Source organism: Anguilla rostrata, chromosome 17 (assembly GCF_018555375.3).
Source record: "Anguilla rostrata isolate EN2019 chromosome 17, ASM1855537v3, whole genome shotgun sequence".
Taxonomy (NCBI): domain Eukaryota; kingdom Metazoa; phylum Chordata; class Actinopteri; order Anguilliformes; family Anguillidae; genus Anguilla; species Anguilla rostrata.
The window spans coordinates 22,980,468-23,002,266 of NC_057949.1; the positions used below are offsets into that span (position 1 = coordinate 22,980,468).

General features: G+C 48.6%; 1 protein-coding gene across 1 annotated transcript in view; it reads left to right on the forward strand.

Annotated features, from left to right (window-relative positions):
- LOC135243374 (cytohesin-1-like) overlaps positions 1–13,280 on the forward strand; it is a 56,696-nt gene extending 43,416 nt beyond the window's left edge. Inside the window, exons 3-13 of the mRNA XM_064315156.1 lie at positions 471–535; positions 1,856–1,922; positions 2,143–2,261; positions 3,244–3,324; positions 3,455–3,607; positions 4,148–4,174; positions 4,483–4,658; positions 9,295–9,371; positions 9,813–9,881; positions 10,207–10,361; positions 10,789–13,280. Of these exons, the coding sequence (XP_064171226.1) occupies positions 471–535; positions 1,856–1,922; positions 2,143–2,261; positions 3,244–3,324; positions 3,455–3,607; positions 4,148–4,174; positions 4,483–4,658; positions 9,295–9,371; positions 9,813–9,881; positions 10,207–10,361; positions 10,789–10,867 (1,068 nt within the window). The 3' untranslated portion in view covers positions 10,868–13,280. The remainder of the gene's footprint in view (positions 1–470; positions 536–1,855; positions 1,923–2,142; positions 2,262–3,243; positions 3,325–3,454; positions 3,608–4,147; positions 4,175–4,482; positions 4,659–9,294; positions 9,372–9,812; positions 9,882–10,206; positions 10,362–10,788) is intronic.
- The last annotated feature ends 8,519 nt before the right edge of the window (positions 13,281–21,799 follow it).

The following is a 21,799-nucleotide window of genomic DNA, read 5'->3' on the forward strand; positions in this document are numbered from 1 at the left end:
CTGTCTGTCGGTATGTCTGTCTGCCTGACTGCCGGTCTTCATGCCTATCTGTATTTACCTGTCAGTTTACCTCTTCTGTCTGTTTGTCTGTTCATCCTTGTCCTGCTTGTCTAAGAGTCAGTCTTCCTGTCGATCTGTCTTTATCTCTCTTTGTCCGCTTGTCTGGCTGCAGGTCAGTGTGTGTGTGTGTGTGTTTGACTGAGTGCTTGCCACATGAATATAGGGAGTTACCTCAGGCTCTCTGGAGCATACTGAAAGCCCGTCCTGGGTGTGAGGGGCCCCTGGATACCGGCCGTAGCTCATGTGTGGGTCTGTTGGCATGCGGTGGCAGGTGCATGCTGGGGCTGGGGTCTGGACCGTTAGCCTGTCTCAGCGCTAACGCCGGCGCAGCAGGGAGGGGAGGGGATGAGCCTGATGATGTCACCGAGGCGTGCTGATAAATGTCATAATTTCCCCCTCCCTCCCTACAGCGCCTGAAGGATGAGATAGCAGAGGTGACCAATGAAATTGAAAACCTGGGCTCCACAGAGGAGAGGTGAGTGTGTGTGTGTGTCTGTCTCTGTGTGTGTCTGGTGTGTGTGTGTGTGTGTGTGTGTGTGAGTGAGAGAGAGGGATGGGCTGTGTCGGGGAGAAGTGAGCTGTGTGCTGAAAGTGGCTTTCACTTTAAATGAGATGGAAAGTCGGTGAGTAACCCCATTAGACAGAGATATTTAACATCCTGCCATTTTCCCAGGACATACGCCCTACCATCTTCAAAAACGCCTTTTTAAATGTTTCAACAGCCTGTCCCACATAGATGGGGGAGGTGGAGGGGGGGTTCTGAATAATTCAGGGGTGTCTTGGTGGAGGAGATCCATGTGTCCCATGAGGAAGGGGGAAGGGGAAGGGGAGGGGGGCATGCCGGCCAGGAGCAACATTAGTCATTTATGTGTTATGGGAGGGGGGCAATTCTATTCTCTTCTAATCATCTACTGTACATCTACTTGCCTTTAAAATCTATTAAGATATGATAAATGTATTTAGATTATTATTATTATTATCATTATTCAGTTCCATTTCTAAAGGCCATTTTTCTATTCAGTATGTGTGTGCGTTTGTTGTAAAGATAATTTATCTGGTTTGAGAGAGGTGATGTCACCATGGTGATGCCTGTGAGCTCACGATGCCCCCACTCCCCCGTGCAATTGTTCTGTCAGCCAATAAGTAAGTGGGCCACACCCATGAGCACATTATGAGTCCACTTATGTAATGGAATTAAGTTCTATTTTATCTGGAGACAATGAGTATTGTCTGAGCACCCAGATTGCACTGAATATGAATCATTGGAGTGAATGGGCAACAGAAATGGATTAGCCTGCACTGGATGGTTATATTGATGGTATTATTATCATTATAATAGGCTTTTATGCACTTATATCTTGTTCATCCAGCCAGACTAACTGAAGCATGTATCGCGTTCAAAGGGTCTGTTGCTACACCACACCCTCCGGGATTTAAGCCTGATTTGAACCCTTTAGAACGGGTCCCACACTCCTTGAATATAATTGAAAATCTTAAAATAGAATGGAAAGATAATATGAAGAACTTCAAGAGTACGTAATTGTACAGGTTACATCACAAATGGAATGTTCTAGCCCTAGATGAATATCAGGGGTGCTGAAACTATCAGTACCTCTGTGGGAAGGGTTTGCAAGAGATGCAGACAGACAGACATAGTCACTTCCTGTTTGCTTGCTTGGTCATAGTTGGTTAGGCAGAAATGTCACCATGCCGACAGACATTCATCCAATGGCATAGCTGTCTTTTTTCATGTTGTATGTTTATTACTAACTATTGGAACACCTTTATTTTGTAGGAAAAACATGCAGAGGAATAAACAGGTGGCTATGGGCCGTAAGAAATTCAACATGGACCCCAAAAAGGTATGTTTCAGTGGCAAGAGTCAGGGATCGGTTGTTGAAAATTACTCATTTTGTGTATTAATTGGTCATTTTATGTGGGTCTCTGTGATGATTGGTTACTTTGTGTAGGACGTATAGCTCTGTGTGGTAATTGATTACTCATTGGCTAGACTGGCTACTGCAGATGACTCAGTGTGCTGATTGGTTACTGGAGTGTGATTCTGTGCGTTTCTGGCCTCAGGGGATCCAGTTTCTGATTGAGAATGACCTGCTGAAGAACACCTGTGAGGACATCGCCCAGTTCCTCTACAAGGGGGAGGGGCTTAACAAGACCGCCATCGGGGACTATCTGGGGGAGAGGTAATGCGCCTGGGGGAGAGACAAGCCCCTGCCTGTGCATGTGTGCGGCAGCTCGTTCGCTTGTGAGCACTACTCCACTCAGTTTGTGACTGGGCCCTGATAGACTGGGTCCTGCCCGGGGTTTTTAATGCCGCTCAGGGAAGCCTGTGATGTGTCCCACGTCCTGGAGGGATGCTATGTTTCTGAAAGCGGGACAGTCCCAGCCCTCTGCCTGTGGGTCAGGCTGTTAGAGGCCCCGCCCCGACGGGCGCTGCGTCCGAGGGTCGCCCGTCCTGCATTCCTTCGTAACCTGAGCTGGTGCGCGTGGGTCCTTCTGTCCGCGTTGACCGTCTGCGGGCCGACGCCCGCGCTCTTCTTCTGGCTGGGTGGAGCCTGGCAGGGCCGGACGGGGCCAGCAGGGGAAGGGCGGGGCCATGGAGGAAGGCACAGGGAAGGGGGAGCGCTGGGGAGAGACGGGTCCTTTGTTTTGCTTGAGCTGGCGCAGCGGGCAGAAATGATGTCATAGGCTGGGGGCTGGAGTCCACAGAATCGCTAATCAGTTTCATCAGAACAGTCCTGACTAAGGGAGCCAAACAGCAGGAGCTGCTCACCCTGATTTAATAACGCTGCTTCCAATCCACAGTTACGTATAAAATCATATCTGTATTATAGCCATGTTATTAATGCGTTTGAGCATCCCTTACCTCAGAGAGTGTTTTATGAAGCTGGGTCAATTGCTGGTGAACTGTTCAAGCTCTGTTAGATGGCCAATAAGGGTCTTCCCACCAATCTTCATCATGAGCCCCACTGGGGGTATCCCACAATCCCACTGGGGGTATCTCTGATTGAGAGGCCATGGAGGTCAGGAGTGAGGTAATGCTGTGGGAGAAACTGGATTGTTACGGAGTGTCTTTCTGTTTGCGCCTGTGTGGTGTGAGTGGATGAAGGGCATTTGTCACTGCGCGCCACTGTGATGACGGCCATGTTTCTGTTTCCGTCACAGAGACGATTTCAACATCCAGGTCCTGCATGCCTTTGTGGAGCTGCACGAGTTCACTGACCTGAATCTGGTGCAGGCCCTCAGGTATGCCGTCGCCATAGCGACCCTCAGCCCGGGCCCTTTGCCTCAATGCGGTTTGGGCCTCGTGTCATATTTTTCCCCCTCTGGGCTTGTGCAGCTGATTGGCCGGTTTCTGTCCCCCGCCCACACGCAGGCAGTTCCTGTGGAGCTTCCGCTTGCCAGGGGAGGCGCAGAAGATCGACCGCATGATGGAGGCCTTCGCCCAGCGCTACTGCCAGTGCAACGCTGGAGTCTTTCAGTCCACAGGTGTGTGTGTGTGTGTGTGTGTGTGTGTGTGTGCGTGTGCGTGTGCGTGAGCGTGTGCGTGTGCGTGTGCGTGTGCGTGTGCGTGTGCGTGTGCGTGTGGTGTGGTGTGTCTGTGTCCTGTGCCAGTGAGACGTGTGCGTAGTGCGTAAGCTTGCTGCTCTATGCGGCGTTCTGTTGGAGGTGCGTGAGCGTGATTTGATGAGTTTGTCTTCTGAGTGTTGGTGAGTGCTGCGTGTGTCGTGTCGTGTGATCATGTCCTGTGCGTCCTTCTGCCAGGCGTCATGTGCATGATGGTGCAGTACTTCCTGCTGCTCTAATGCTAGTTCCTATTGGAGGGCCCACGTCGGAGTGTGGTGATTATTGATGAGATTTTGGCTCTTCCTGAAGTGTTGGATGAGGTGCTGCGGTGTCAGCTGCTCTCCGATAACGTGATCAATCACTCACTCCGAGTCTGCCTCCCATTAGGTCGCTGCCGCGTCATTGACTGAATGCCCTCTTTCCTCTGCAGACCCTCTAATCCTTGTTTGCCCACTCTCTGAATCAGCCAGCCTGCACAACCCCACTCACAACCCACATGGAGCGATTCATTCCTGAACCCACACATGGCGTCATGCTATCAGAGCTCCATGTGCTGACCCTGTCCTCTGTCTGAACTTCAGAGCTCTGTCTGACCCCCTCTATTCAGAGCTCTGTCTGACCCCCATATTCAGAGCTCTGTCTGTCTCCCCTTAGTGTGAGACTTTGTATTTATTCTAATATCTGTAAGTTTCACACTTGTGCTGATCTGTCACTGTGCTGATCACTAGGTTTTACACCTGTGCTGATCTTTCAGTCACTGTGCTGATCTGTCATTGTGCTGATCTCTCAGTCACTGTGCTGATCTGTGTAGGTTTTACACCTGTGCTGATCTCTCAGTCACTGTGCCGATCTCCATAGGTTTCACACTTGTGCTGATCTCTCCTCCTCTCTCCTCCTGCAGAACCTGTACGACAGCATCAAGAATGAACCATTCAAGATCCCAGAGGATGATGGGAACGACCTGACGCACACGTTCTTCAACCCCGACCGCGAGGGCTGGCTGCTCAAATTGGGTGAGTGGAACTTTTACCAGGGCCACAAACCGTCTGAGAATAGATCCCCCCAATACTTAAACATCATCCCCATTCTCATTAAAACTGCTATTGCTGCAACTGAGAATACAAATCACTGGTCTTTACACTAGAGTGAGTGAGTGAGCGAGAGTGTGAGTGAGTGAGTGTGTGAGTGTGTTTGTGAATTTGCATTTGCGTGCATGCGTTCAGGCATCGGGAGAATGCAGCACTCAACCAATACATTATTGATGCTGCCTTGAGATCAAACGTGTACATTAATATTTGAAAGCAGGCACATCCACAGACGCACAAGCACCCTCGCAGGACCCTCGCTGCCCTTTGAAAGGAGACGCAGAGCGAATGGCTCCTGCTTTCTGCATCTCCTTATGCATTTCAACACGATAAAAACCTGTTCGGATTTACACAGAATTTGATTGACAGATGAGGATAATAAGACAGCCGCTTTTGCTTTTCAGCAGGATGAGTCAGAAGGAGGCAGCCTCATACTCTTATGAAGTCAGTGATGTTGCAGGGTTCCAGTACAAGTTTCTCTATAAAGATTCCATACCAGAATTACACACCAGGGTTCCACACCAGAGTTCTGTATCAGGGTGTCAAACAAAGGTTGTTCTTCAGTGTTATGTTCCAGGGTTCTGCACTAGCGTGTTCTGTTAGGGTTCTATACTGTGGTTCCCTGGGTTCTGCAGGGCAGCTGACAGCGTAGTGAGCTCCAGTGCCAGCACCATGGCCCTACACCTGTCCAGCTCCGTGCCCCAGCATGGTCTCAGGCCTCTGTTCTCCGGTGTGGAATCACATGAGCGAATTAACTGTCCTTTCTCCTGTGAATAATTGAGGAGGGTGATTTAACACGCGGATGAAGGTCAGAATCACTGGATGAGCTGGTGACGAGGGGGAATCCTCTGGTCTCTCTGAGCGGAGGTGTGTGGACGTTCTCCAGTGGTGCTGTGATCCAGCTGTGAGACTGCCTGACACAGCACACACACACAGTCATACTCACTCACCACACACACACCCCACACACTCTCTCTCTCTCTCTCACACAACACACTACACCTCTCTCTCTCCTCCCAACCTACACCTCTCTCTCTCTCACACACAGTCACTCTCTCTCTCTCTCATACATGCACACAGTCATCCCCTAACCCCAACCACTACATGCCTAACCTTAACCCTAACCTTACCGTAAGTCCTAACACTAAAACAGCCTCCTGACATTGTGAGGACCAGCAAAAAGGTCCCCACAAAGATGCATTTTCCTCATCTTTCTATCCTTCTGAGGACATTTGGTTCCCACAAAGATAGTATTACAAGTTCACACACACACACAGAGTCCCAGGTGAAAACACAGCTCCACTGGAGAACCGTCCTCTCAGTGTGTGGTCCCAGTCCAGGTCCTGCAGGTCTGCTGTCCAGAGAGCAGTTTCCCGCTCTCAGCCAGTGCGTTAGCTGCCTGGGCTCCATGGAAACCTCCTGTACAGCTCTCCTTAGGACCCGGACTGACCTATCCCATGGTCCAGAGCAAGTGTGGTGCAATGCTCCCTATCGGAGGGCCTGCGAGCAGGCCTCTGTGTCATAATCTCTCAAAAAAAGGATCAATTATGACTGAAACTTGCAGGAATATGCATGACTAAAACACTCCCCAGTTTTTTTGGCTAGTGACGCCCCCTTGTGGCCAGCTTTAGAAGCGCCTGCCACATGTTTTATTTTGCCTCCACAAAATGAGAGCCGTGGTGCTCCAACATTTGAACGTTTAAATCGGATATAATTTTAAGACCCTTTTAAATTTGTCACCGTGTTCTCAACCTATTCTGGCAAAAATGAATGACACGTGAGAAGTATTGCACCAAGCTCGTCCTTTGTTCCATTAAGCAGTACGGTGTAATTTACTTATAATTTTAATTTAATTTTTGTTTCCTTTTCTTCCTCGTTTGTTTGTCTGTTTGTTTGTTTTCCATGATTTTGGCTGTTGTCTTTCCTCAGGAGGTATGTACAACTGTTCTCGTCGCCGTGCCGACGTTCTGCCCGCGGGTGCTTTTGGTGGTCCGCCATGCTTTGGTTCTTGTTCTGTTTTGTTTTTTTTTCCCCCCGTTTCAGTTGCCAACTTAACGGTTTCCTTTCTTTCAGTTTGGTTTTTGGTTTGTGCCTCAGTTGTTTAAGTTAGTTTTCTATACGTTTGTTTGTTTGTTTGTTCGTTGGGTTTTTTTCTTGAAGCTGGTGGGTTGTCCATGTGCTGCTTCTTTTCTGTGGGTGCCGGGTGCTTGCGGTGGTGACCCACGGCCAGGCGGACTGTGGGCCACCCAGAGACGCTTTGTGACCACTGTAGTGGAGAGTTAGCCCTCTCTCTCGTTTGCTGTGGTGCTCAATCTCTTGGGCCTCTGTTTTGGAAGCTGCAGTCATTCCCTTTCCGAACCCCAAGCTCCACTGAGTTACAACAGGGAGACTCAATTAACAGCTCCACCATTCATCTTGAACGTTTTGAATTATTTCGAATTTGCAGTCACACACAATCCAAACTTAAAATTTAAAGAACAAAACTTGTGGAAAAAAGGTTTAACATTTTGGATCTGTAAGGATGTGGTTTCTTATTTGTAATATCAATACAATCACTTTGAGACTGAGAGAGGAGCTCTTGCTTGACATAACATTCTCTGATTGGACGACGGGAGTGATCTTTAGAACCCTATTCGCTGATGGGCACAGAAACCTTCTCCCTTAAAGAACCCCTCACTGATTGGTTGGCAGCAATCCTGACCTCTTGGTTTCCCTCTCTGATTGACAAACTGGAGGCTCTTTGTGATTGGATGAAAAGGGAATACTGCACCTGTACCAAAGCAGCACAAGCTGTGTGCCTATCTGTGCTCTAAATGACACTGGAGATTGACAGTGTGCCTGGGGGGGGGGAGGGTGGGGGCTGAATTTCAGTGGAGTGGGTGTGGGGCTGGTGGGGGAGTAGATTCTTATAAGACACCTCTTAAGTTCTTTGGTCAGTGAGACCTTGTAACTCTGTCCCCTCTGGCCCAGCACCCACATCTCCACTACAAAAATTGCCCCTGTGGGGCTTCCAAAAAAATCCCACCCAGTACAGAAACCCACTGGCTCCCCCTGCAGGCATTTTTTGCAAGCGCTGCTTGTCTGACCGAGTGCGACCTGGTGATTGTTAGCCGCAGTCCCCCAGCCCAATCGAGCAGTGGGCTCTGATGTCACCGGGCCGCGCGCGGCGCTGCCTGTCTCTCTTCTCCGCCGTCTGGTCTCCCGGCCTCCGCGATGCCGCTGCTGAGGACGGCGGCGCTATCTTCCCAGAATCCCCCACGGGGTCTGAGCTTCTGTGATGTTGAGGGATGGAGGGAGGGACGAGGAGCCAATCGCAGACAGCGTGAGAGGGGATCTCAGGGAGCACGGGAAGCATCTCCAGTGGCATTACTGGTCTCCTCCTGCAGGGGGAGCTAGCGTACGTTCGCAGGCGGTGTCCCATACTAACGGTGATGGGTGATGCACTAACCGCATAGTGACTTGCCGAGCTTGACGTGAACTAGTGCCTACACAGCATGGCGTCAGCCATTTCCCAGACCATGGTGTTTCTGCATAGCTGTTGACGGTGGTGGTGGAACATGCATTTGTGTGTGTGTGGTTCTGTTGTTGTTGTTCTTGTTGTTGTTGTTTGTGTTCGGGTGTAATTCCCATCACATAGACATTGTCTTAAAGAAGTTATTTCATCATCCTCTAGTTACCCCCCCCCCCCCCACACAAAGGATCCTTATTACCCCCAACTCCCAACTATAGCAGCTGCCATCTGCAGCTGTGCTCAGATTCAGCCTCAGAGAAACAGGGAGTGAGGAGGGTGAGAGGGCAGGGGTCAGGGGTCAGGTGATGAGCCTGTGCTAAGTGAGGGAGGACTCAGAAGGGTGACAGCAGTCAGCTGGTTGCTGAGTGGGCAGTGTTGCACCGATAGCAGAATGCACACCTCTGCCCTCGTTTTCTTCTGCCGGGTGACTCAAGTCCCTTGTAAGTCGGTCGTGAGCGAGCAGGTGCATTTTAGGGTCAACCCGTCATGGGCCAGAATGTGAAAAAACAGGCACAACAGCTGTCAGTCGTTGATCACTTGTAACCAGCAGCCCCCCCCCCAAAATTCCAGTGAGATAAGTGGTTGCAGTTGTTCGACAGACTGTGTGTTTTAAACCTCTGTAGGTTTTTTTGGAATGATTTTTCAGAATTCTAAGTCAGTGTTCTAGAACTTCATTGCTTTCAGTGACATCAGCATTGGAATGTTCAGTTAAGACCATTGTATTCGTATATTTGTGATCTTAGATGTTAAAGGGTTATAAAGGCGCTCTTGTTACCCGTCGAGTTCCTCATGATGGTATGAAGGTGGCTTGGAATGCCGAGGAGGGATTTTTTTTGGGGGGGTGGGGGTGGTGGTGGAGGGGGGGGAGATCCTTGTCTCGTTTCAGCAGCAAGCCTGAACAGCGGCCTTCATTCGTCCGTCCGTCCGCCCGTCCGTCCATCTGTTCGTCTGCCTCTCTTCGTCCTCCGCTGCTCTGTGCTCAGCCATTCTTCCAGTGTCCAGCCCTGTGCTCTGGCCTGTCCTTTGCTGACCTCCATGTTTCTGCTCCCTCAGGGGGACGGGTAAAAACCTGGAAGAGAAGATGGTTCATCCTGACGGACAACTGCCTGTACTACTTTGAGTACACTACTGTGAGTGCTGTTGGAAGAACTACAAATCCCAGAATCCTTGCACCATTCACAAGTAGAAAGGCTCAGCTGCTCAGTGTGTTTTAACTGGGAGCAAGAACTAGCTGTGAGATTATGGTATAGATAATTTTTTTCTCTGTACCATAACAATGATTGGCGGGCAGTCACCATGTAAAATAGCTTCATGTCCTTGTGTGAATGAAGATCTTCAGTCCCAGTGTTTAAGCTGCACATGTGGGTGGAGCCTATTTATTTATTAACATTTTATTTACATCAAACAGGTGGGAGTGGGGCTATTTAATGATGCCCAAGTATGTCATGGAGTATGTATCTTACCTTCCTTTCTCCCTTAATCTTGCTTTGTCTCTCTCTCTTTCTCACTCTCTCTGTCACTGTCACACACTCTCTCTCTTTCTCTCGCTCTTGCTCTCTCTCTCTCTGTAGGATAAGGAACCCAGAGGGATCATTCCCCTGGAGAACCTCAGTATCCGTGAGGTGGAGGACAAGAAACCAGTAAGGAACCTACGCCTCTATTCTACCCTACTTAGTGTATCACAACTGGGCACACCCCATCCTCTAATTGTACTGGAGCCAGACACACCCCCTCTCCTCTCAATGCATTGAAATGTTCCATTATGATCAGAATATAAGAGATCTTCCTCCCTTTAGTGGGGATTGACAGAGGCCATGTAATTTTTTTTTTGCTTTCAGTTATTGATCTGCTAAATACGATCCAGTTACCAGAGAGTGTGGAGGACAGAGAGCAGAGCTAGCTCTCTGTCTCCCCCTGCTGGTGCATCCCATCTAACTTCCCCCCCCTCTCCTCTTCTTTCTACAGAACTGCTTTGAGCTCTTCATCCCCGACAACAAGGACCAGGTGATCAAAGCCTGCAAGACGGAGGCGGACGGCCGGGTGGTGGAGGGCAACCACACCTTCTACCGCATCTCCGCCCCCACCACCGAGGAGAAGGACGAGTGGATCAACAGCATCAAGTGAGTCCGCCCGCCTCTCATTGGTCGCTCGCCGGTCGCTGCCCCGGCTCTCGTTGGTCTCTCATCTCTCACCGCGCTCTCATTGGTCACTCGGTCTCTGTCCACCCGCCTGTCATTTTGGCGCTGGCACATTGAAAATGAGCGCACGCGTTACTGTTCATGGCTTGGGCGTACGCGTGAAGGTGCGTGTGTGTGCGCTCGCAGGTGAAAGGTCTGTGGGAGGAGCCCCGCGCTTCACCTTTCATTTTCTTGGGAACCACAACCGCTCTGTGCAATACGAGACAAACTGATATATCAATAATCTGAACGATGATAAGCTTAGAGATGCCGATTTCTTTTCCCCTAAAACTGAACACGTGACCCTAGCCTCTGACTCTGAACCCCTGTGCCTGAGCCTCATTTTAACGTTGACCTTTGACCTCCGTAGGGCCGCCATCAGCAGAGACCCCTTCTACGAGATGCTGGCAGCCCGGAAGAAGAAGGTGTCCTCCATGAAGAGGCACTAGGCCTTCTCCGGACCCTCTGCATTGGACCGTGCGAAGCTGCTCCCTTTCGGGGCAGAGGAACTGACGTTCTCCAGCGGGACGGGGGTAGGGAGGGGGAGGGGGGGGGAACCTTTGGGATTTTGGCAGGGTTTCTTTCGCTGGGACAGCTGGAGATTGTGGGGTTGGGAAATTGGGACGAGGGAGCAGAGAGCATGCTGGGAGATGGCTGGCATGATGGCGTTGTGGAGGTGGGGGAGGGGGGGTGTCCGTTCTGCTCCCTTCTACTCAAGCCTTGTTCTGTCTGGATGCTGGACTCTCACCTCCCCCATCTTTTCCCCACAGAATGTCTTACTGTGCCCCTTTGACCCTCTCTCTAGAGAGAGAGCACCTGTCTCTCTGACACACTCAGCCAAATGTACACACACACACACACATCTTTCTCTAAACTCAGCAGGTCTGACTGAATGTGGTAAAGCAACCAAAATTTTCTAACTTGGTTACAAAGAAGAAATTTCTCACTGTTTATTTTCTGTGGGCTTTAGTCTGCTGGCTGTGCGCATACAGGTCAGAGCACAGCCCCTGGTGCGTGTTGGCTTTCTGCTGGCTGTGCGCGTACAGGTGAGAGCACAGCCCCTGGTGCGCGTTGGTTTTCTGCTGGCTGTGCGCATACAGGTCAGAGCACAGCCCCTGGTGCGCGTTGGCTTTCTGAGGGCTGTGCGCTCCCTGGTTTGACTGGTTTTTTGAACAAGTACAGACGAGCTGTGCTGAAAGCCCTCTTCAGGTGTGCTCTGCGCTTTTATTATTTATTTCTTATCTTTTGATATTGTTTCGAGATGTTTGAAGCTGCCTCACTGGAGTGTACCAGGCAGTTCTGACGCGTGAAGACACGGGTTTCTCTCTGCGATGTCGAGCGTCACCGTGGCGACCGGGGAGACGGCCCCCCGCCTTTCGAAACCCTGCTCGCTGGTCGCTCGGCGGTTCGCGGGTCGTGGCTGTGACACGGACCGGTCGGTCCCTTCAGCTGCTGCTGTGTGGAAGGAACGAGGCTCGCTGGGGCCCCCTGCAGGGCAAAAGTGTGAAGGGAATGCGGGGAGAAGGAGAGGGGGAGCGGGGGAGAGGAGGAGGGGGGGGTAGGCATCGGGGCGCCCCCTGTGCCCATCCAGAGCCTGGTTATCGCTCTCGGTTGCCTGGGTTACGCCAGCCAGGACTTCCTTCCTCTCCTCCAGGTTGCGTCTGTGCTCCCAGAATGCATCGCTGCATTGTCAGAGCGCTGCGCGACCCTGACCCGTCCCCCTCCCCCTCCCCCCTGCTGCGATCAGGGCAGCCATCCTGTCCCTCAGCTCACCTACAGATTCCTACTGAAGATCAGAGGGGCCCATAGGGGCGCTGAACCCTCGGTTTGGTCTCCATGGTTACTGCATACTACTGTCGCAATGTGGCTCCAGTCCCGTTCGCGTCCTCGTCCCCTCTCAAATCTGCCCAGTAACCTCTGCGCAAATGCCTTCTTAATATTCAAACACAAAACGCCGGACCTATCAGGTTTAACCTGTCCTCACTAGGGCAGTTTAAATGTGACCTTACATGGGTTTTTAAATAATTATTTTGAATATTTTTTGTCCCCCAAGTTACAGAGTTCTGTATCAAAAAATGTAGAAGTAGATACAGTTAAAATGAGACTGTAAAGTTTGTTTGCCATCAGGATTCCAGGCTTTTGGTTGAATACTTTCAGAGGAAGGGCAGCTATCGTACCATTTGAATCAACTGCCACTTCAGGAGTGAAAACTGGTGGACTGGTCAGGGAAAAACCTTTGGTCATGCCAGAATACACATCAAACTATTCAGCAGGGATGTTCGTTTAAGGTGAGAGTCTAGGGCTTATATTTTATCATTTATAATATAGCATGGGCAGGGGCCCTCTCCCCTTCAGCATCAACCAATGGAATTGAAGTTCTTCACTGCATCCACCAATAGAATGCCACTTTTCTGTACTAAAGGTGGAAACAGGAGCATCCAGAGTTTGTAGTCTTCTTGATTTATAATCGTTCGTAATATGTAATTTAAGTTTATAAAAACAGCTTTCCCTTCCCAGGTCGATCAGTGCTTGCTTTTAGTTTTGAAACCAAGTGTTTTTTTCCCTTTCATTTGATTTTTTTATTGTTCTGTTCATCTCCAGTTTCTTACATTTCAATGCACTGATGATTGCGGGAAAATGCATATGAAACAATCTAAAAGACTAAGCAGTATTTGTCTTATTTATCATGGTTGTATATACTTAAATGTGTAGGTTTCTGTCTTTGATATTATAAAAAAAATACTTTGTGTAGAAATATATCACAATTGAGTGCCAGTTGTTTTTCTCCCATTTTGTTTTGTTTCATATTTCTACTTTTGCCATGTAATCCAGAGCCTATTAAATAAAGTTAAAGAATTCCAAGTATGCTTACTCTTTCTCCTTAAAACTGAATAAATATTTCAATATGTAATGTTAATACAAATACTTGGGCGTGTGATTTAAAAATGACCATGCTCTGGGAGTGCCAGAGATGTTTCCTGGTTTTTGATCCCTCCAAACCTTTAATTTGGTTAATCGCTAGTTTTCATGAACTCGGGGGTTCTCAGTATTTCATCATTCGTGCTCAGACGCTTAATAACCGTAGTCTTGCGATCCAGTTCATGGAATCAAGTTGATCCCAACTATGCCCAGCAGATGGCGCCTAAAGACCTTATTCTGCATACAAGGTAGTTTTTTTTTTAATCCAATGTTTTAAAGTGGTTATTGACTGAATTTCTCGGCCAGATCTTTCTTGTTGGAAGATTGAATCGTAGTGGTATGGCTGAGCTGCTCCACGAATTATTCGATCACATAAATGGGTTTCGCATGTGCGAGGTATGAGATAAACGCTGAATTCATTCCCTGTTTTTTTTCCCGACACAAGGCAGCCCGTGGTACACGCATCGTCCTCAGCGTTGGCTAGCCCGCAGATGAACTAGCCTTTACCGGACTCCCATTCCAACCAAACCCGCTGATTCCCAGAAACTTGCAGGCCACTTACCCCACCCGTCTGCTCTCTTATTGCTAAATCAGTAACAAAACCGAGTCCACTTCCTTCGCAGGCAAAATATTCTTGCTGGATGCTCAGTCATTGTGGCCTTTATTCTGTTGGGCTAATGTGTTGTTGTTGGCGACTTTTATCCAGACGTGGATGGATGGATTATAGAAATAAATAGATAATACTTAATTATTATTGTTATTATTATTATTATTATTATTATTATTATGAACTACCTTCCGCGTCATAATTACTGTGAAAGCCCCGTCCAGCGCACGATTGATTGATTGATTGATTGGCTGTCTGTCTGAATGAAGGTCTTCTCAAGTCCTCTGAAATTCCTGCACGTAATAGGCTATGTGCATCCAGTCAGTTGGCAAGATTTTCCTTCTGCTCAGAATCCGCCATTGTTAAGTTTACCGTTATTCCTCCTTGAACTCGATTGCCCAGACTTTTATTAATAATCGTAATAGAACAGTGCAACTCGAAACGAGCTGCCAATGATGTCAGTCAGCAACGTATCCTTCTGTATCTCCTTATTACGGTAGCGGAGAGCCCTGTGTTGTGCCTGCATTCACCCCAGCCACATTAAGAGATGTAATTAACTTCACAAAGACATACTGCGGCTGAGGAAAGGGCCATTTCTCTTTCATGGCAGCGAACGGTAGCTAATGGATTTTATTCACTGCGCTGATGGTTCACTCGGACTGACCTACCTACTTAATTGACCGAGACGAATCAAACCCTGTGAGTTGATTTTAGCAATCAATTACGCGGAAAAATAAATTGCGCACTGAATACAGTCAAGGAGCGATTCGGCGGGGCTAATGAAAACAATATATGAGCAACTAGTTCAGTACTGAACAATCAATAATTCAATCAGCCTGCGGTGTACACCGAGGAGAGGCCCGAATCCAGGACTTACCCCTGTTATTACCGTGTGTTTTCACGTGTGCATGTGCATGAACGATATTGCCTTATCCAACATGTGTGTTGTTGTGACTAAAGCACGGTTCCCTTTTCGCGTCAACGGTCACTTCCCTACACGGAGCAATGGAAAAATAAATTCCGCGTAACGTACATGGTTACACAATCACTTTCTGGAACTGTGTTGTATGTGGAAATAGCAAACAGCCGTAACTACTACGACGTATAGATGTTACCATTTTAATATCTTTGTATTGTACATATTGGCCGTTTTCACAGCGGGATGTAATTCGGCGCAGTTACTTACATGACCTCTTCATGACCTCTTACATGACCTCTTCACCTCTTCCTTCTCAGATTTCCTTCTGAGAAACCTCATCACACCATATTTTCCCGCTATTGAGTTTCAGTACAATATTATTATTCGTGAACCGTCTGCAGGGACCGGTAAATGACTGACAATAATGAATGGGAGGTATGTCGAATGAAATTCTCTGGAACTATTCACGCCTTTGTAGAGATGAACAAAGAAGACAGAACACAATTTATAGTACAGTTAACAAACGATATTGTATGCTCAACAAAATTATATATTTTGATTCTAACACAGTTGCTGAGAAACATATTGTTCAACAAGTTAAATATTTTTTTCAAAAAGGTATGTGTCGCAGTTATTCACACTCCATGTTTTCAGTACTTTGTGCGCCTCCCTTTACAAGGATGACACTTTGAGCCCTCTCTGGTGCTTCTTGAAATTGAACATATAGCGAGGAGGAATGTTGACCATTCCTCTATACAGTCTCTTTCAAAGTCCTTCATATCCTTCAGCCTACTCTTGTGTATTGTTCTCTCTACACCACGCTTTCTTGATCAGGTTTAAGTTTGAAGACTGGTATGGCCTTTGTAAAAGAGTAACTTTGTATTTGGGTAGCCATTTATTGTTGAATTTGATGTATACTTTGGTCTTTGCCTTTCTGAACAATCTTTTGTGTCCATGTCTGAGCTTCCAGCTCAGGGGATTTTTTTTTTTTTTACCCAGGATCACGGGAGGTTTAAGACAACTCTATAACAAAAAATCCACCACAATATTTCACAATATTTGGTCTCCTCTGACTACAACAGCCAGTTTCAATTGAGTCCCATTTGTGAAATTTGCATTGTGACTAATCACTAAAATCTGTAGCAGGTCAACCTTAAGACCACTGTTCTGCTTTGATTCCTTTATCTCCATTGCACTTCTCAAAAGCAGGTGCTCTGGCCCTCCAGATGGGCATGGTCCTGCACTGCTACAGTCTTCTGATGTTTACTTATCACTGTCTGCCAAGGCCAGCTCAGACGATAAGCACTACTGCAGGTGCATCCTGTGGCTGGACACTTTCCAGAAACCACAGGAGAACCGGGATGACCCTCTACCTACTGGAACAGAGAGGTGCGCTACTGAGAGAGCGATGAAGTGTGTGTGTGTGACAGAGAGAAAAGTGGGAACAAGAAGAGGGGGAAAGGTAGTTGGACTTTTTTTTTTTTTGCAAAAAAAATAAATGAATAAAAATAAAATAAATAAACTAGACTAAAAGTTTACTGTAATATAATCTATGAGTGAACCAGCGTTGGTGTACGCAGTCAGTTAGGTCATTTTGTCAGGGTAACTGGTGGAAACAAAAACCTGCTTGCACACCAGCCCTCCAGGATCAGAATTGCCAGTTCCTGTCCTAAACTGACATCCCGGCAATGATGGAAAGCCCAGGGTGTGCACATCACCTCATGAATAGACTTTGTCCAAATGCAATTGAACTGAGATTCATGATTTTTTGTATGAGTTGTTTCCACAGTAAGTTAATTACCACAGACAGGACCAGCACCTTTCAAACTCAAGAATCGAAAGCCCGAACACCAGGCGATGCAAAGTGCAGGAATGAACTAGGACATTAAGCTCTTCCTTATTGGTTGTTGAAACAGGAGGATTGAGACACCATTAAATAAACGCCTAAAATAAAAACCTATTGACCTAGATATTGCTGTGGTTGTACGCAATAGCTTTTTCAAACAAAGATATGCACGCACCCATATAACCATACTTATAAGCCTGTAGCTACAGAGTATATCAGTGGTTCCCAACTCAGTTCCTAGAGATGTACAGTTCTGTAGGTTTTCATTTCAACCCAAAATGGGAGAATTGCGTGGTTCTGGCAGGCCACGAGAGTCAAGCCGCTTCCGGCTGAATCAGCTGATGGCACATTATGTAATTTAAACAACTACCCAAATCTCATTTCTGATGAGATTAGATAAGAGATAATTTAACTGCATAAGAAGGTGCGTTTCCAAAACTATTGTTCAGAAGATTATTGCAAGATACAGGGACTAACAACTGTGCAATAAGTGGTGGACCACCGAAACGATCACCATCACAAAGACGGTACTTAAAGATTTTAGTTTTGAGAGATACAAAAAAAAAAAAAACATCAAGTGCCACTGACACGTGGAGTAAGATTCAGGAGTAAGAGAAGGCAGTTTGTGTGCCGCCAAAGCAACGAAAGACGCTCTGAACCACGTCTACAACCATCAGTCAAAGCGCCGTGGAGCATCAGTGCAAGTTTGGGGTTACGTAACAACATCTGGAGTCGGTGATTTGGTTTTTATTGAAGGCATGAACGAATACTGATAAATGCGAAACTGATGTTAACATGTCATGCAATATCCTCTGGACAACTTTTGATCGGGAGCAAATTCATTCTATACAGCGAGATCGTGACTCCAAGCACACTGCTAAGAAGATCGAGTGGCTGGTGTTCTTGGAACTGGCCACCCCCTGAGTCCAGACATAATTGAATGTGTTTGGGATTACTTGGAATTACTTAGATCGAGTGAAGCAGAAAATGCAACCAACTTCTAAGGCTGAACTTTGGAAGTGTCTACAAGAAACAGGGAAAAAAATCTCTGCAGGTTTCTTTGAATCTCAAAGCAATTCTCCCAATAAGAATGGTAGTTGTAGTAAAGGCAAAATTTGGACACACTAAATACATAGTTGTGGAGGTTTTTGTGTATTTTTGTGACAAATATACGTTTGCTGAATTATTTTCTGACACTGAAAAATGAACTTGCATTTAATGGCTGACTTTTGCACAGTACTATATATACTACACCAAGCCCAGACAAGCTCACGCCCATAGCACAATGTATTTTCAACAAGGCACATCCAAACGGGCTCACTGAAATACACACATATATGTTAATGAACTGCCTTATTTACTAGTTTTGTAGACTGCAGTGATGTAGTCACATGCAGCCATGTGCACACACACACAGACAGACCACTGTAAAAAAATGTTATTAATTCCAGAATCAAATGTTACACTAATAGCAGTTCAGTCTTTGACATGACTTAAGTCCCGGGGTTGTCCATACCAGATAAAACAAAAGTAAGCAAACAGCCTTTTAGCAGACGCTGAACAGGCTGAACTGTGTTTTTTTTTTTGTGTTTTTGTTTAGTGCAGTTTTTTTGGTGTTCATGACCTGACACTGCCAGTGATGCTGGTTATCTCACCGGTACTGGGGGAGCAGGAGCATCAGCATCCTTCCACTGCCCCTGAACATGCACTGCACACACACGTCATTGCAAAAACCAAGGGAGAGAAGGAAACAAAATTATTCCAGAAAGGACGTTCTGATGGACGGACGGACGGAAATTGCGGACCGAACTTGCCGCTTTTTTGCTGGAGTGAGAGAGACCACATGACAGAAGGAGACGGAGACGGGGAGAGAAACAGAGACAGAAACAGAGGGAGAGAGGGGACAGAGAAGCCAAGAAAGTGGGAGAGCGAGAAAGAGAGAGCGGTATGGAGGGAGGGGGAGTCTGCCCGCTTCCTGGAAGTACATTCCAGTACGGGACGGTCTCGCTGGGGAGCCTTTCCTCTGTAGTCAGCTGTGGAACAGCCCCCCCCAGCCCAACCCCTCCAGCGTGAAGCCCCTGCCCCCATCTCCCTCTATCCAAGCCTCATTGCAGGAAAGCAACCACAGGCGCCACCCTTACCACCAAATACACCCAGTCTGCGGAGAAGGAATGACAGGCTTTATTTTCAGCTGCTCTTACGGTTTCTAAGAGAAACACCTGTGATTTAAAGTGATCAGTGGCACAGGCTGTTCCCGGAATGCCGATGGGGGTCAGTCGGTTTCCGGAGTAACCGCTGACCATCTCGAGCCCACTGCTACAACTGTCCATCTCACCGCCACCACTGTGACCTCTGACCTTTCAGCCTCGGGCCAGTCACCCTGCCTCTCTCGTCCCCTGACCCCTGACCCCTGCTGCCGCCCGCGGCTCCGTCCCGTTGCGCCCCAGCGGCCCGGGCGTTCTTCCCAGCAGCTCGAAAAAGTGCTCTGGCAAACCGTAGGAGGCTCTCGTTTCCTAGAACTGGCCGCCAGCCTTGGCTTTATTGAATAAGAGGTCCTGATTGGTCTGGGCTTGCGCGGTCCCTGGGCGCGAGAGCGAGATCGAATTCCGGCGCTGCCCCCGTTGCTTTCTCTCCGCAGAAACGGCGCGCGAGCAGGCTGGACGCGCCGCGCTCGCTCCGAAGCGCATCAGGAGCGTGCCAGCGGGCGCTCGGACGGGGGAGCCCTGCGCGAGCCTCCGATGAAACCCGAGCGGCTCGCGAGTCACGGCTCTCAAACGTCTGCGATCTCGTCCCGTCGAAGCTCCGCGAAACGCAGCCCTGCGGGCCTTCGCCTGCGTTCCGATGACCTCATTGTTTAAATTCCTCCTGTGGAGAGATAACGTGAGCGTAGACCTTCAGTCTCCCTCTCCCGGGCGTGATTGTGATCAACAGGTTCACGCGCCCAGCTCAGTTAGCGCAGATGAGATGGTCATATAAACTACAGTCAGCGATTATCAGCGCAACTCCACGCTCACGCGCATCTTCAGAGACGTACAGTTCTCTTTAAAAAAGTAAAAAATAAAAAAAAAGAGCTCCACAAGGCAAGCAATGCTTTTCGAATGATTACATGAAAAAAATCTTCTTATCTAATCTGCAGTCCAGTCTGCAGGCAAAGCATGAGATCGCATTTCATAAACATTCATGAGAAGCTACTTCAAAGGGCCTGAGCCCTGCGTAAGAATGCAGAACAGGGCACTTAAAACAGCAAAATGCCCCTGAGGCGGACAGTTCCGGGAAGTGCCACACAGATCGGAGTGTGATTAACCTTAAGCACTAATTATGTCATTCATAGACACAGTGCGTGCACTGCACAATGGGCTAAAATATGCGGAATGACACAGGGCATCCATTTCAGATTATTCACTTCGTTTCAGACTCACTAAACAAGAATTAAGTGCTCGGATGATGGAGGAAGAGAAGCAGAGGGGGAGCAAGGGCTTTTTCTTTCTCTACGTTTGTAATTTTGAATGCATTACTTCTCCCGCTGTATCTTATATAAATAATATAAATAATCTTAAAAAATGAGAAAAATTTTAAAACTGGGGAATCAACAAGTAGGGGGGAGGTGCAGGGGGGGGGCTACCCTTCCCCTCCGCTCACCCTCCAGCGCCCTCCCATGGGATCAGAGACTTTCCGAAAACAGTGCCGCTTGTTTGGGTCTCTGTGCAGCCGATTGTTTGTGGCGGGACCGTTAGCGATGGGAGGGTGGGGGAGGGGTGGGGAGGGGGGGGCTCAGCGCTGGCATTTCCAGTAAGAGAGTGGGCCTGCAGCTTTGTTGCTTTGGGCACAGGGCGGGGGACATTTCCTGCTAAGGTCAGTGAGGTCAAAGGTTAGGTTAGGAGTCCGTGTAAGGAGATGAGAGCGAAGCAGAGATGAACGGATGAGTGGAGCCACAGTGGATGCTGATTGCGTTCGAGTGATGGGAAATACGGCCCGAGTTGCAGGAACTGAAGGACACGGTGTCCCCGCAGAGAGGGGACCGACGGGGGGTCTAAAGCAGGGCGGCTGGAAGACGCGAGGGAGAGGAACAAGCTGTTCCCTCTGCACCGGGGAGAAGGAGAAAGGGGACGGGGCCTGGATTCCATCCAGACGCACTTCCTGCCTCAAAACCCTGCAGGAACAGGGGAACTGCGGAAATGCCGTTGGGAGGGTCGAGAGGGGCTTCTGAGAGTTGGTCACGGTGGAACGGCTCGGTCAGACCTGCGCATGGCATTATGGGGCAGCGCGCTCTCAGCGACGCAGCGCACCTGTCGGTGATGCGGAGGTACAGAGCGGCGCCTCTGACGGAGACTGGGGTGCCGCTCTTGGTCCAAGGAGGTTTCGGTTAAAGGGGTACCCACTGCCAGCTGATCGTGTGCCTGTTAGACCACCGGCTCTAATCCAATGGGGCGGTGCTAAGGTCATGCTACTGTCTGCCTGTCTCACTCCCTCTCTCTTACATACACACACACACACACACACACACACACAGACACACACACACACACACAACACATACACACTGTCTGTCTCTCTCTGTCTCCCCCCCCCCTCTCTTCATCTCTCTCACACACACACACACACACTGCCTGTCTCTCTCTGTCTCCCCCCCTCTCTCTTCATCTCTCACACACACACACACACACACACACACACTGCCTGTCTCTCTCTGTCTCCCCCTCTCTCTCTTCATCTCTCACACGCACACACACACACACTGCCTGTCTCTCTCTGTCTCCCCCCCTCTCTCTTCATCTCTTACACACACGCACACACACACTGCCTGTCTCTCTCTGTCTCCCCCCCTCTCTCTTCATCTCTCACACACACGCACACACACACTGCCTGCCTGTACTACTTGCGTCTGCCTCACTGCGAGCCGGAACAGATCATTCCCGGCTTTGATTCCCTGAGTATGTTTCAGCGCAGGCTGCAAGTGTTCTATCAGAGGTCATTGACCTCTCGTGTGGGAAATGTGGCCTAATAAAGAAGAGAGCTTGGAGGTCCAGCAGAAGACCTGTGCAGTCCCACACGCTCCCTCTCACATACACACACACAGGCACACACACACA